The sequence below is a fragment of the Carex rostrata genome, chromosome 4, assembly GCF_964058835.1.
Source record: "Carex rostrata chromosome 4, lpCarRost1.2, whole genome shotgun sequence".
In the NCBI taxonomy this organism is placed as follows: domain Eukaryota; kingdom Viridiplantae; phylum Streptophyta; class Magnoliopsida; order Poales; family Cyperaceae; genus Carex; species Carex rostrata.
Genome location: NC_135921.1, coordinates 10,163,842 through 10,178,977, shown reverse-complemented (window position 1 = coordinate 10,178,977; position 15,136 = coordinate 10,163,842). Strand labels below are relative to the sequence as shown.

The following is a 15,136-nucleotide window of genomic DNA, read 5'->3' as shown; positions in this document are numbered from 1 at the left end:
TACCCCATCTTTGAGTGTGATTTGTCATTTTTTTGCGAATATTGCATCTGTTATCAAATCCATGCATCAAAACCTGTTGTATGTGCCTGCTTAAGTTGTTAAGAATACATAACTTGTTGGGTCTGAAAGAAGACATCAATTGCCAAACTTAGGCCCATATAAGCATCATCATTCCTCGACTGCCAATAATTAAGACGTGTACATATCTTTAAAGCATTTCTCTAAAGAGATTTAAACGTCACTTTGATTTTGTCATGAAAAAATAATTAATTTGCACTGTGTAAATTATTTATTCCCAACAAAGGAAGTGGTGGTGGTCCACTTGATACAGTTCATATTTTAGAATAGTCAGAATAATGGATGAGCTTTGTCTCAAGGCTATATAAGCTTGCCAACCTCACACATTCCTCTTCACATCCTTCACATCCAGTGCAAAACAAAGCATCATATCACTCAACAAAGAAGACATATATATATATACTTAGATATTGAGTTTGGATAAGGTGGTGGTCACAATGGCAGTCGGAAAGATGTTCAACGAGATTAAGCCGTTCATCTCTATGATTTTTCTTCAGGTAGGGTTTGCCGGGATGTATGTTGTTGCGGTGGCATCACTGAAGAAGGGAATGAGTCACTTTATCCTGGTTGTTTACAGAAACATTTTTGCAACATTGTTTATGGCTCCTTTCGCACTTTATTTTGAGAGGTAAATATCTTTTTTCTCTTTGTTGTTTTACTTTGAAAGTATATATAGAAAGAGAGATATATAGTTCATTGAAGAGAAATTAAATTCATGGCGTTGTTCTTCAAAGATGTTAGATGTAGTCAATCACAAGTTCACAACCATGCATTAATCTTTATATATATATATATATACAGATAGATAGATAGATAGATAGATAGATAGATAGACGCGCGCACACACAGCAGCAGCAGCAAATTGCAGGAAACTATGTTAATTTCCTTATTTATAGTTCAAAACACGTTTTCAAATAAAGCATGAGAAAGAAACTTGTGAACAAGAACTTATTCTGTTTGTTAATTAAGAGGTACACAGTGTAATTTATAATATATTAATATTGTTTTTGGATCCTATAGCATAAGCGGACACACACTTTATTGTTTTCTTTTTGATAAATTTATATACATTATTCATTTATAAGTGCTGCTGACAATGAATGCAATAATGACATTCATTGATATGTACGCATAAAGAGACCACAATATATTAAACCTTTTTTTATTAGTGCTAATTTAACCAAAAGCAAACCCTCGTCATTAATCAGTTCGTGATTCGATAATATCATATACCAAACATGGTACATCACATCAAGAATATTCTCCTTGAAAGTTAGATAGTTTTGCACAAGAATATTCTTCAAATACTTTTCCTAACAATATGAAACTTATATATTTCACAATAAAATAATTAGTTGAATATATATCCACCTATATATATTGATTTCAAAGTTTCTTTCTTGAATATTGTTTGTAATTTTCTCCAGTGTAATTAATTATTAATCTCCTCTTAACAGGAACACAAGATCAAAGCTGACACTAAGAATCTTTCTGAAAATTACAGCGCTTGCTGTGCTTGAGTAATTATCTAGTTCTCTATCTTAATTTCACCTTAATATATTTTTGTCTGTGTACTTAAAAGAATTTCTGCTAATTTCTTTCAGACCCGTTCTCGATCAAAACTTCTACTTCATGGGCGCAAACTATACCTCGGCTGGATTTGCATCGGCTTTAGTAAATATGCTTCCTGCAATCACCTTTGTCATGGCAACTATACTAAGGTAAAAACATAGTATCAGTCTTACCAAATTTATGCTTAACATGAAAATATGCAATATTCAGGCTTCTAACTATCCTATATATCATATACAAAAATTAATCAGGATTGAGAGAGTAGTAATAAAGGAACGCCGAAGCCAGGCCAAGATTATTGGAACAATGATCACAGTTGCTGGCGCATTGCTTATGATTATGTACAATGGCCCGGTGGTACCGTTTCCATGGTCCAAAGGAATGCACCACAACAGTGCTGAATCGGTTCATAACGGAAGCAACTGGCTCAAAGGAACCTTCATGGTCATAATCAGTGCCTTCTGTTGGGCTGGGTTCTTCATCCTCCAGGTATATATATACAATATATATGTCATTTATTAATGTTTAAGATAAATATGATTCGTGTTTGATCTCGTTCTTTTTTTCTGGTATAGTCTAATGTATTGAAGAGCTATCCATCGGAGATGTCGCTGACGACCTTGATATGCTTGATGGGTGCACTGTTGAACGGAGCAATTACACTTGTGGTGGAAAAGGGGAATATGAAGCCTTGGGCTATCGGCTTCGACATGCGACTCTTCACTTGTGTCTATGCTGTATGTTGCATTTAATTGCCATCCTATACTTAAAATATCAACAAGTATAATAACAGAAACAAACTGGTGTCTCCAAAACAGTTAGTTAAGAGTGTTGGATTCTATCTAAGAATGAAGGGTTTAGTTTTCATCAAAAACAAAAAGAATTAACTCAAATAAATAAATAAATAAATTATGAAATTCTGGTAATGTGGCTAACAAGCTTGTCCGAAACAATTTAATATTTGCAGGGTATAGTGTGTTCTGGTGTGGCATATTATGTTCAAGGACTTGTTATAAAACTGAGGGGCCCAGTTTTTGTGACAGCATTCAATCCTCTTTGCATGATCATAACTGCTCTGCTTGGTTCCTTCATTCTAGGAGAACAGATCACCTTAGGAAGGTTTGTCAAATCAAAATTTCCTGATGCTTTATCTATCAAGATATATGATAAAATGCAGTGTTACAAAAAATTAATTGTGCACAACATGTGATTTATTTTGTTCTCTTTCTTTTGCATCTGCAGTGTGCTTGGTGCTATAATCATTGTCACAGGACTCTATGCTTTGATATGGGGCAAAGGCAAGGATCAGTTAGACAAATTATCTGATTCTGGTGCAACCGAGCTACCATTGTCGACAGTTCACGATTGCAAGCATGATCACTCAAGCCACCACCACAATGGAAATGGCCATGGTGGTTCAATAAAAACCAATCCATGAAGGAGCGAACCGAATTGCGCGCTTGCTCCTCATGCAGATTAATTTTGCCTATTCTAATTTATCACATATGCAACTTGTGCTTTTAATTAATAAGTGCAATAAGCATTTTTGGAATTGCATTTGATGTTGATGGATGTTTTACTTTAAATTTGGATAATGACATGCATACTTGTGCATGATTATAATTAGGATGTATTAAAGAAATTAATCAACACTCTTCTTTTCCATATAATGTTTCTTTTCCTTACTTTCTGTGCATTTCCTTTTGCGTTTTGTCCTCAATGGGTTTACAAGAGGCACCACCTTTTTCTCTACTTGTCGCCTTGAAATTTATAGATGGATATGGTACATAGAAATGGAAGCTTTTTTCTTTCCATTGTTTCTTCCTAATGGAATTCGCGTGTACTCCTGCTCAATTGTGCTCTGTCCTTTTCAATTGTGTCAACTTGTAAGCATGCAATGTAAAACCACCTCTCTATTAATTTGATTGCCTATAAATTTCGTTTGATTTTTTTATAGAATTTTTATAACGTCTCTTTATAGTTAATCGTGTAGCAGACATGAAATAGAATATTGTCAGATTAAAGGTAGTTCGATTCCATTTCTAGGCTTCTAGCTCTTCTTCCTCCACAAAAACAAAAATCTAGCTCTTCACAATCACACGTGACAGAAATCCACATAAACCCGGAGCAGGTTCAATAAAAAAAAAAAAAAAAAAAAAACGGAGCAGGGACATGGTGGGGCCCGTCTGTCCAACTAGGCTCATTGAAAGACACCGTGGCTCTGGACATATTAATATAAAAATCACATCTTCCGTATTAAAGGGTAGGCATAGGCGCATAGCAATACTATTAACTTTTTTTTATTAATATAATATTTAAAAAAAATTAAAATGTATGAAGTATAAACAATTTAAATTCTATTTAAATATCTTTTAGCTGTTATATATTTCTATAATTTAATTGTTGTTATAATTAGTTATTAATTTTTTATTTTCATAATTACTAGATATTCTTTCTCACTTTTTATTTTGCATTGAATTATGAAAATTTTAGACCAACTTCGCATAACAAGAAGCATATTTGATTTAACTTAATTTTAGCATGATGCCATGATCGATGTAATTTATTTATTGCAGTGTTAGGTTTTACTTCTATTTTTTTTTAATAACTTGATTGTTAAAATTATTTATGATAATTTGCATTCACTATGTTTTTATGATCAATTCACGTATAATTTATTAAGGAATTAAGTCTTTTTTTCGCAAAAGTATAAAATGTTAATTGCACATAATTTTTTAAAGGTGTATTGTTAATAAAATTTGTGGAGCAGGATAACATAAGTTGATATATACAATGTTGTTAGATTTTTTGAATATAATAAAATATTTCACCCTTGTGTTATCCTTTTTTTTTCTTAAAAAAAAATTATCAAGATGTAAAGAAATATAAATGATGAATTACAACATAATATTTACTTATTTTAGAAATCGGATTTTTGTGGTAAGAAAATTATAAAATATTATTTGAAGGAAAGACAATCCTATTATAATATATGAGAGAGAAGCAGTTTTAAAGAAAATAATTAATGAAGAATGCAATTTGTTTATATATTAAAATATTTAGATAATATTATGTTAATAAAAAAGATAAATAGTGTTAATATCATCATAACCTTGTTGAGCTAAATATCTTAATATTCATTGACAGTTCAGTAGTCCAGTGAGCCCCCAGGGCCCCCCCCCCCCACCCAAGTAAATTTACTCCAATTACATTCAAAATTACTAGTCAATACACAAAACATTTAACACAAGAACTGCCACAGAAAATGGAAGTAAATAAAATGAGGAGGGTTCAAATGCACCCTATCTATCAAATCTTTTTTCTCAATTTTCAAAGTCCGAATAGTCAATCCGAACCGTTAGATGCAATCTATATATTAATATGTGCTTGGAGACCAAATTTTACATTTTTTGGAATTTTTTACTATTTATTAAGCCACTTTGAAAATCGCTGATTTTGCATTTTCTGAACCATTGGATCAGCGATTTTCAAAGTGGCTTAATAAATAGTAAAAAAATTTCAAAAAATGTAAAATTTGGTCTCCAAGCACATATTAATATGTAGATCGCATCTAACGGTTCGGATTGACTATTCGGACTTTGAAAATAGAGAAAAATAATAGGGTGCATTTGAACCCTCTTCAATTATATATTATCACATAAGGCCACCATTTTAAACGTGAAAAAACATAAGGCAAAAGTTACAATGATTATGTAATAAAAAAAAGTAAAATAAAACAATTCAAATACATAAAAATATTCAATAAATTTTTAATAAATCCACTTCACGTGCATAATGCCACAAAATAATAATTCATTGTCAAATGATATTTCTTCAATAACAGGAGTCTCTTCCGATCACAAACACTTCTAACCGTATTTGGTACTCATCAATTGTAGTTAGCTTCTCAAAATAATAAAAAAAATTACTGTCGGGGCATGGCTTCAAGAATCATGTAATTAAGATTAGTACAAAATTGTAGTAAAATTACAATTAGTTATATGTCAACTTACATAATTAATGACATTTTATTCAAAATCATTATTACACTCAACTTAGCTTCTAATTTCAACAACTAAATTTGAGTTCAAATATCAATTTTGGTGTTTGTTGTTATTAAATTTTATTTTTAAAAAAATGAGATAAATATTTGATTTACTCTGATATATTAGATATATCATATTTAACAAATAATCTATCGATGGTGACTAACAATTTAACATGACCAACAAAGTGAATTGAAAACTACAACTAAAATATATAAATAGTAATCGCACACACATAATTCATTTTTATTCATGACTTGAAGTATGTATTCAATTTTAACTTCATGCAAAAATTATGAGAAGTATCTGACAATTAAAGAATAGTGTTAAAAAGATAATAGAATAGCCACTTAGGTTCAGAAGTCTTAATTTTTTATCAAGTGAATTCACATTTTTATTTCTAAATATTGTTGCTCCTCAACCAGTCATTCTTTTTATGAAATAGAAATGAACAAACATATAAAACTAATGAGAAAATGTGTAAATGAGATAAATTTAATGTTGTTGTAAGCAATACTCTAATTATCCTATTCAATTAATTTGCAAAATATATAATTATTAAATTTTATGATCTTTTTGCTTGAGATATTTTACAAGTTCATAATAATCAAAACCGCCATATGATTAAAAATAACCAAGAAAATTATGAAGAAGTTTATCAAGATATCAAATTGTAAAATATAAACTTGGTAAAATAAATTGAGGTTGAAATTTAGGACAACCGTTCAAAAGGTTAGTAAATATTCGAACAATTGAATTAATTATTCAATTACAAAACCTATCTTCTTTTGTTCAATTTCGTCAGTGTGCAATCGTTCGGAACGGTTACCAAATGCTGGTAACGATTACAGTGTTTCACAGAGAACTTAGATTAGCTTGAACTAGTCATCCAACGTTTATGATAATCGTTTGACGGTTAATTATTCAAATGATTAAACTGTTAAACCCTTATTTTACAGGATTTTGTCTAACCGTTGAACGATTAGAGGCAAAACTTTGATTTTGTTTCCTTTTGTATATAAATAGAAAGATCTGATAACTTTTTATTATCCCTTACAGCCGCAATCAACAACAAATTTTTGAATTTTTTTCTCCGTGAGAACTACCTAGCTCCATTGTTGAGTGAATCTTGAACTTTAAAATTCATTAATCAACCTCAAATCCACATTACTAATTTTAAATTAGATTAAGTTAGAGTGACTATTGAGCGAATCTCGTGTGATATTGAGAACTTAGAGCCTTTGTGCTCAATCTTCTAGACTGTGATTTTCTGATAGTTTGTAAGGACTTAATTACCGGTTTAACTTGTAATCCTTTTCATTGGGTAAGAGCATCTCCATTGATGAAAGGCTTTGCAATTGCAAACAGCCTGTCATAAGATTCTTTGCAATTTCAATTCATCTTAATTTCAAATACTCTACACTCATGAAATTAGTTTAATTTCATTTTGACCGCCACATCAGCGATCTATTTTGTTGACCTCTTTTTTTTCTCCGTGAGTTTCAGGACAAAAAGTTTTTTCCTGGTCTCCACTCACCACATTATTTTCTTGAAATGTTTTTCTGTCAATACCGCTGGTACCAACTCCCCTCGCCCTCCCGCTCTATTTTTTTTTTTGATGAACCATGGCAGAATCTCTCTCTGTCTCTCTCTCCCTCCCACTCTCTCTCTTTTTTTTTTTTGATGAATCTTGACAGAATCTTGTCAGACCCCGTAGATATTTGTATTAAAACTAAAGCATCCGAAAATTACATTGGAAAAGTAAATTTAAAAATAAAATAAAAACTACCTAGGAAACAGATAAAATCATTCCACATAAAATTAGCAAACTACCAAATGAAAATTCAAATGTTTCTAGCTACCGCCCTTTCTATTTGTGAAAAGTGAAAGGATGAGGGGCTATTTGGAAAAGTTTCAGCGCCCCTCCTCTGACAACCTGGTATTATGTTACTAGTATGTTCCAAATTGCCCATTTCTCTCCAATTTGAAGCTTTGTGAAAAAACCAACAACAACAACTGGAAGAAGACTGGGATGAAGGATGGCGATAGCAGCTGGCCATGCAAAATTCCATAATCGCTCCACCAAATTTCCAAACAAATAGCATGCATACATTGCTGGAATCAAATATTATCACAGCATCATCATATTACGCATCGAGAAAAGCGGTTGCGATATTCTGGAGATGTAGATTTTTTTTCTACCGAACTTCGTTAACATGCATCTCTTGTGTCAAGTTTTTATAACTCTTCTATTTACTTTTATTAGTACTTGAGACAAGACTTAATTAATAAGCAAAATCAAGATTTTTTAGTAGAACCCATTATAACCATGGTTTATTGTCTTTTATAAATCTAACTTTTGAGGAAAAAAAATCATATACTAATGTACGAGAGAAATAGATTTGAAACAAAATAGCATATTCTATAAACATAACTTATAAGGGAAAAAAAATTCCTATGATGATAAAAGAGAGAGATTAGATAATATGGTGTTAACAAAAAGATGGATAGTGTTAATATTATCACCATATTAATGTTATTTGTGAATTAAACACTACAAAGATAACACATATATTAAGTGAGTACGATTTTCATCTTCTAAACAAGAGCTTCATTGACTCTGATATTTTTTTTAATAATTTTTTTATAGAGATCTAGGATGTATATTCCGATAAAAAAATATTTTACCATTTAACCGAGCTTGCAATTGACGTAGTCAATTATATTCATATGTATAAAAACTTCTATTTATATCATCCATCATAGAGATGCAAAAATTTAAAGGAAATGATAATTCAATTAAATTTCAATCTATGTGATTAAAAACTTCAAAATCACGGAGGTAGCTTAGCACCCAAGGACTAAGTGTAGATCTGATTCTGATCTCGCAATTAATGATATGCACGAATGTCCTCATGTTTTCTATATTTTAAACTTCCTAAATATTAAACTTTGCTAATTTAATTAAAATTGGCACTTTTCAACGTAGGCCTCATATAAATTTGGAAAGATAATACAGTCATTAATTAATCAGATATTGAAGGACTTCATTCGTTTGCAAATTGATGTTATAAACTTATATGCTAAATGTTACTAAAAGAACCACATCGAGCTCATTAGTGTGAGGTAATTTGTAGGCAGTATTAAATGACTCTGATGAATTGGATACACAAATAAAGCAGCAAGTCAGCAAACTGTTGGGAATCGGATAGATTCCAAGGGTGTTAAATTAAAGAAAAGAAAAGAAATTATCTGAATTAAGAATTTAAGATTGACAACTAAAACCAAAAAGAACAACTACCACCGTGTGGGGCCCACTTGTCAGGGTCGGAATCACAACAAACGATCTTTACCAAGACCATTATTCGTTCCCCTTCAGGAATTTTTATTCTCTGCATTAACTCATTATTTGAGTTAAGGAAGAGTAAATTTCAATCGTCCGATCAGTGTTGACACGAATATTAAAGATTCACCGTGCGTTTCACCTTTGGCCGGATTGGCCCAGATCCTGATCAGATGGTCAAGGTGTATTACCTCAAATTTTATGTTAATGCAGAGTATAGGATTCTCAGTTCAAAACGGACTCCTCGAGTCTCGACGCAACTGTTTTGACTTTTTGACTATTGTTTGAATCTTATTACAAAACCCCTCATCTCTGAGCCTCTGACTCCTGGGACCCGCCCATCATTAATAGACCTTCCTTACAGAATTAAATAAAGACAACCTTCGAAGTTAAGTACCCAACCCGTGACCCGTAGTCGATTCGATCGGGAAAAGAAAAGAGGTAAAAATAAACCAAAGACAAAAGTTAATCCCAATCGAAATTCGGAGTAGAGTTTAGTTTCTCGTTAGCCCAGATCTATTGAGATTTGGGTTAATCCTCGCTTTACTCGGAGTAGAGAGATCGATCGTTGGAAACGAAACTCCTACTATGGGAGGTTTCTCTAGAACGGTTACGGCGGTGACGGTGGCGGTGGTGATAGCGGTGTGGCTGGCGGAGAGCGCCGCCGCGGTGTGGCTTGAGTTACCACAGAAAGGTACTAAGTGCGTGTCAGAGGAGATCCAGCCTAACGTCGTGGTTTTGGCTGATTATTTGCTTATGTTTGAAGGAAACGCCTATAACCACCCAACAATGGCTGTCAAGGTAATAATTTCTGGTTCTTGTGCTTCAATTTGGATACTTGAGTTGGAATAACTGAAAATTTGGTCTCATTTGAGTCGATTGGGATGGGTTTTATGGGGATCTGGTGTAGGAAAGTTTAAAAGAGGAAAATTGGCGTGATATTGAGACTGGTTCTCTTAGCCTTTTAATTATATAATTAGTGGTGTTCATCAAATTTTTAAGTTAGAATTCTCAAATTTGTGATTTCAGCTGGACGTTATTCTTAGGCCAGAAAACTAAACAGGAGATAAGTCAGGAAAATCAGGAACTTAAAAGTAGATTCATTTTAAAGTTGTTATTTCTTAATCCATGTGAAATCGAATCTGCAATATAGACTTACAAGTAATGGTTTTATCAGTTGCATCACCTGGGAAAACAATTCAATCTTGCATTTAAACTAAGTGATATCTTGGTGTGAATAGAACCATTCGTTGATATTACTTTTGTTATGGTATATATGTAGGTTACATCACCATATGGAAACACATTGCACCACAACGAAAATGCCACTGTAGGTCAATTTTCTTTCACAACATCAGAAGCGGGGAATTACCTTGCTTGCTTCTGGATCGACAATGATATTAAAGAAGCTGGAGCGAGTGTAAATATTGATTGGAAGATTGGAATTGCAGCAAAGGATTGGGACTCTGTTGCTCGAAAAGAAAAGCTTGAGGTAGATAAACATTTGAATTTCATAGGACAAAGTAAACTTTAGTGCTTGCCTGCTTGGAAGTCTGATTTATTTATTTTTAAAATGCCCAAATTGATAGCACTTCCGGCACAAACTCTTAGAAGTACAGTTAAACTTTAGTTTCTGAGATAAACAAAACAAAAGAAAACAGAAAATGTTGGTTTATTTTCTCTTAGTCATTGGATATTTCAATTATTAAACTTTACAAACTGGTATTTGATTTGTTATGGATAGGGTGTAGAACTTGAGCTGAGGAAGCTAGAGGCAGCAGTGGAGGCAATTCATCAGAATTTATTATATCTTAAAGCAAGGTCGGTCATAATTTTGATTCTGTTCTTTTTACACACTTGATTATTTGAAATATCTATTAGCAAATTCATTTGTCCAGTGCGTAAGTATAGATTAGAGTTCTACTAATTTGCATGCAGCACTTTTTGAAATTTCAATTTTTTATGATGTCATCGCACTAGCAAACTCATTTCAGTTATAACAGTTGTACCATACTTGATGCTGAGATGGTTATTATTGCTTTAAAAAATAATGGTTTTTTGGTTGCAGAGAGGCAGAGATGAGGATAGTGAGCGAGAAAACAAATTCAAGGGTTGCATGGTTCAGTATCATGTCACTTGGTGTCTGTATTGCGGTATCAGTCTTGCAATCGTGGCATCTCCAAGGATATTTCCGGAAGAAGAAGCTTATTTAAAATCATCACTCCACTATGTAATACCAATGTTCCATTTGTTTTTGAATTGAGGCATACAGAATTTTGGGTTCCCTTAGTTCAATGCTTGTGCTAAACTGAAATTATTTATGATATTGAGCTAATACAAAAGATTTTACAACTTGTAGGTGTAGTTTCATAATTCGTAATACATTTTTGTATCATATTCTTTTCTGTTATCATTTGGTTCCAGTAAAACCCATTTTTGGAGGTTAGGATATACTGCTGTCAAGATCTGAATAACAGTTACCCATATAACTGGAATACAAGTTAAAAGTACAATGCATGCGTTAAATAATTCATACATATCTTGGCTACTACAAATTACATCGATTATAATTACACATTATCTATATATTATGCCGGGCTCTGCAAGTACAGTTCAGCTTTAGTTCACCTTCCTGCCTGTAGGGAGCCCACTGACACACTAGCATGTGAATGGAATGATTTCTGGTACTCATTGGCTGACCCATAAGACCAAGGGAATGAGTTCTGGTCGGCGAAGCTTGTTGAATTGGGATTAAGATACACAAGCTTCAATTCAACTGGGAGCTGCTCGGTGCCATTGAGATACTGTATCACTTGTCGCATGCTGGGTCTAACTTCTGCAATAGATTGGCAACAAACTAGCCCTAACTTCAACACCATCTCTATCTCCTGAATATCGCACTCTTTTGCAATACATGCATCAGCTACCTTCAGGAGATGACCTCGTACTTCGCAATCCCTAGCCCACTCAAGTAAATTCAACTCGTCGGTTGGTGCGTGGTTCTCAATTGGTCTCCTGCCACATGTCACCTCCAACAGCAACACTCCAAAAGCGAATACATCTGAGCTGGCTGTGGCCTTGCCTGAGTATGACAGCTCTGGAGCCATGTAACCAAGAGTACCTACAATGTGTGTTGTATGAGGGTTTGTACCGTGTTCATACAACCTGGCCAACCCAAAGTCTCCCAACATTGGGTCCAAGTCTGACCCGAGCAATACATTGCTGGATTTGACATCTCGATGCACAACCAATTGCTCCCATTCTTCATGCAAGTAGAGAAGACCCGATGCAACACCCTGGAGGATGTTGAGGCGTTGCTCCCAAGTAAGTATGGTCCGTGTTTTGTTGTTACGGTCAAAAAGAAGTGCATCAAGGCTGCCATTAGGCATGAACTCGTAAACTAGGAGAAGATCCTGGTTTCTTTTGCACCATCCTCTCAACTCCACCAAGTTCCGATGCCTCATTCTCCCTAGGCTTGATATCTCCGCAACAAACTCTCTCATTCCTTGCCTAGCATTATTAGAGATCTTCTTTATGGCCACTATTTCTTTAGTTTTTGGAAATATCCCCTTGTAGACATGGCCAAATCCCCCAGTGCCAAGTATCTCGGTCTCTTTGAACCCTTTGGTTGCCTTATAAAGGTCCTTGTATCGGAGCCTATGGGGGTGTTCCCGTTCCCAGTCCTCAATTGTCTCGGCCAACTTGGCTCTTTGCCATAGGTATAAGGAAATGCCGATTAAAAGGGCTGTCAAGGCTAAAGTCCCCATGGCGGACAAAATACCGATCTTAATCACTTTAGATCGAGAAGCTGTTATTGTGCTGCGTGCACGTGGAAATTTTGGTAGATGAGAGAGATCAATGGTTTGGGCCGGTCCCTCGGTGCTAAAACTCCATGCTATTATATAGTGAGAACTTGCTAGTTTCCCCGTCGAGGAAGTGAACCCAACATACATCTCTTCCTCAAAAATATCTATGAGATCTACAGCATATGAAATTAGGGCCCGGGATGGTTTAGGAATTGGATGAGGTGCAATAGTTATATCAAGGATTTTATTGGTGCCATTGTAGTCGATCCATGCTTGAATCGGTTGCCCACTCTCAAGTTGGAACTCAACCTTAGAATTTTGATTGGTATAATAGGCAGCTTTTTGTGAGATATTTGATATCAAGCTGTTCAAGTCAACACCGACATGATTATCATCTGTCTCATTTAATAGCCCAGTTGCCATAACTGTATCAAACTCAACCGCGAAAACATGATTTGACAAATTTCCATTGTTCTTAGGCCCGAGCAGGCCAAGGTACTGGCCGGTAAAAGCCCCGAGGAGTTCTTTAGAGCGTACAATCGCAAAGGTTAGGCCATGGCCTCCACCACTACCCACCGTAATGATGTCTAGAATGAAAGACGTGCTGAAAGAGATTACTACGGGAACATTTTTATTAGTTCTGATCATTGGAATTGGGGAAGAGAAGAAAGCATGGCCAATGATATTTTGTGTGTCATCGGTTAGTTGCAGCAGGCCACCCTTGGTTATCTTTGTGGCATTATCCAAGCTCAGCTGGTTGGAAGCTTGTTTGAATCCATTGAAGATGAAGTTTTCACTGGAGCAATGAAGCGAGAAATAACACAAGCAGAGTACCAACTGAAATACAGTGGCCTGTGACACCATTGGTTGATTGGACCGCTGCAATCAACAGTTAAGTGACTAATTTATTAGACACCAATTAATTGTTATTAGAGTATATATCACATCACTAGAGAAGTGAGAACAAAAATATGAATCAACTTTTTTAAGGTCCATTCATTCAAAAAAAAACTTTTGTAAGGTCCAAGTAATATTGTAGTTCACTAATAAGTTGGAATTTTCCGAACTTAATTATACTAGTATATAAGTTGCTGCAAGTTTGATTGCAATTTAGGGCAATTAATGGATATAATTCCTTTTTCCTAAATTGAAGAAGGTTGAAAGTCCCGTTACGTTCTATTTGTTTTAAATTTACGGGTGCCATAGAGGTGTAAACCATTTTACCGAAATTTTTATTAATATCTAAATAAAAATATGAAATTTAAAAAAACTATCCAGCTTTTTGCATTATTTCGAAATCTACCCAAAATGCAACTTTTTTTTTAAGGTAATTCAGTCTAAAACCGCAAAAAAAATTTGCGGTTTTCTTTTTCTTTTTGTTTTTTTGAAAATGCAAAAAATTTGAAACAGCAATTTTTTTTTGAGATTTTGGAATTCCAAAGCCGCAAATTTTTCTTGCGGTTTTAGACTGAATTAGCGCAAAATATTTTTGCGGTTTGGATAGATTTTGAAAAACCAAAAAAACCTGGATAGTTTATGAAATTTCATATTTTTTTGGATATTAATAAAAATTTTGGACCATTTTAACTCAAAATTCATGTACAAGCGTCTTCCCTTTGTTTTTTGGGGGAAACTCAAGCTGAAGAAGACCAGTACAGGTGGTTATACATATATTTTGACGAAATGATAGGAGATATTGATACTGATCAAAGAGTGCTTATCAAATAACTCTGAAAGAGAAACTTTAGTATGATTAATTACCTTGCTTTAATCTTCGGGATATTCTAGTTATCCACCAGCAGGATTCTCAATCTCGGAATAGATCGCAAGAGAGGAGGAAGTGAAAAATAAGTAGTAAATACTTTGTAAAATAGAATAGGAGGGTAGTTGGAGGGTTCGGATATTTATAGCCGAAAATGGAGAGAGGATATAAAAAGTTTGAATTATTGCGATATTTACACATTATGATCATGTTGATAGAGGAATAAATGGATGGAAGGGGGTTACAGTAAGAGATAATTAAGGTCAAATCATTTTCATTTTTTGAAAAACAATTCTATATTCATATGCTGTATTATAGTTAAAAAAATGTTACATATAGAACTAGGGTGTTCTTAAGTTCACTAAGTCCTTTAGTGAGCTTAACTCTAAAACCTATCATATTGACTTCAAATAACAAATATAAAACCGTTAAATCGATCTTCTTCATGAGTGATACATTTACATGTCGAATTAAAAATATTCAAACGATAAAAAATGAACATATTAACATTAACTAATAAATCTTTTTC

At 33.8% G+C, this 15,136-nt stretch overlaps 2 protein-coding genes and 1 pseudogene across 3 annotated transcripts; 2 read left to right on the top strand and 1 right to left on the bottom strand.

The window, feature by feature from the left end:
- The first annotated feature begins 422 nt into the window (after window positions 1-422).
- On the top strand, window positions 423-3,313 carry LOC144553177 (WAT1-related protein At1g21890-like). Its single transcript, XM_078301276.1, has 7 exons — window positions 423-706; window positions 1,536-1,598; window positions 1,683-1,799; window positions 1,902-2,139; window positions 2,226-2,387; window positions 2,618-2,769; window positions 2,893-3,313. Exons 1-7 carry the CDS (start codon window positions 516-518, stop codon window positions 3,086-3,088), a joined length of 1,119 nt encoding a protein of 372 aa, XP_078157402.1. The 5' UTR covers window positions 423-515; the 3' UTR covers window positions 3,089-3,313.
- A 6,109-nt stretch (window positions 3,314-9,422) lies between these two features.
- Window positions 9,423-11,393, top strand: LOC144553176 (transmembrane emp24 domain-containing protein p24delta4-like). Its single transcript, XM_078301275.1, has 4 exons — window positions 9,423-9,840; window positions 10,322-10,531; window positions 10,784-10,860; window positions 11,108-11,393. Exons 1-4 carry the CDS (start codon window positions 9,628-9,630, stop codon window positions 11,250-11,252), a joined length of 645 nt encoding a protein of 214 aa, XP_078157401.1. The 5' UTR covers window positions 9,423-9,627; the 3' UTR covers window positions 11,253-11,393.
- LOC144553175 (L-type lectin-domain containing receptor kinase S.4 pseudogene) lies at window positions 11,303-14,730 on the bottom strand (annotated as a pseudogene). Its single transcript, XR_013511333.1, has 2 exons — window positions 14,607-14,730; window positions 11,303-13,724 (listed from the first exon to the last, which is right to left on the bottom strand). The product of XR_013511333.1 is annotated as an L-type lectin-domain containing receptor kinase S.4 pseudogene (transcript).
- Between the last annotated feature and the right edge of the window lie 406 nt (window positions 14,731-15,136).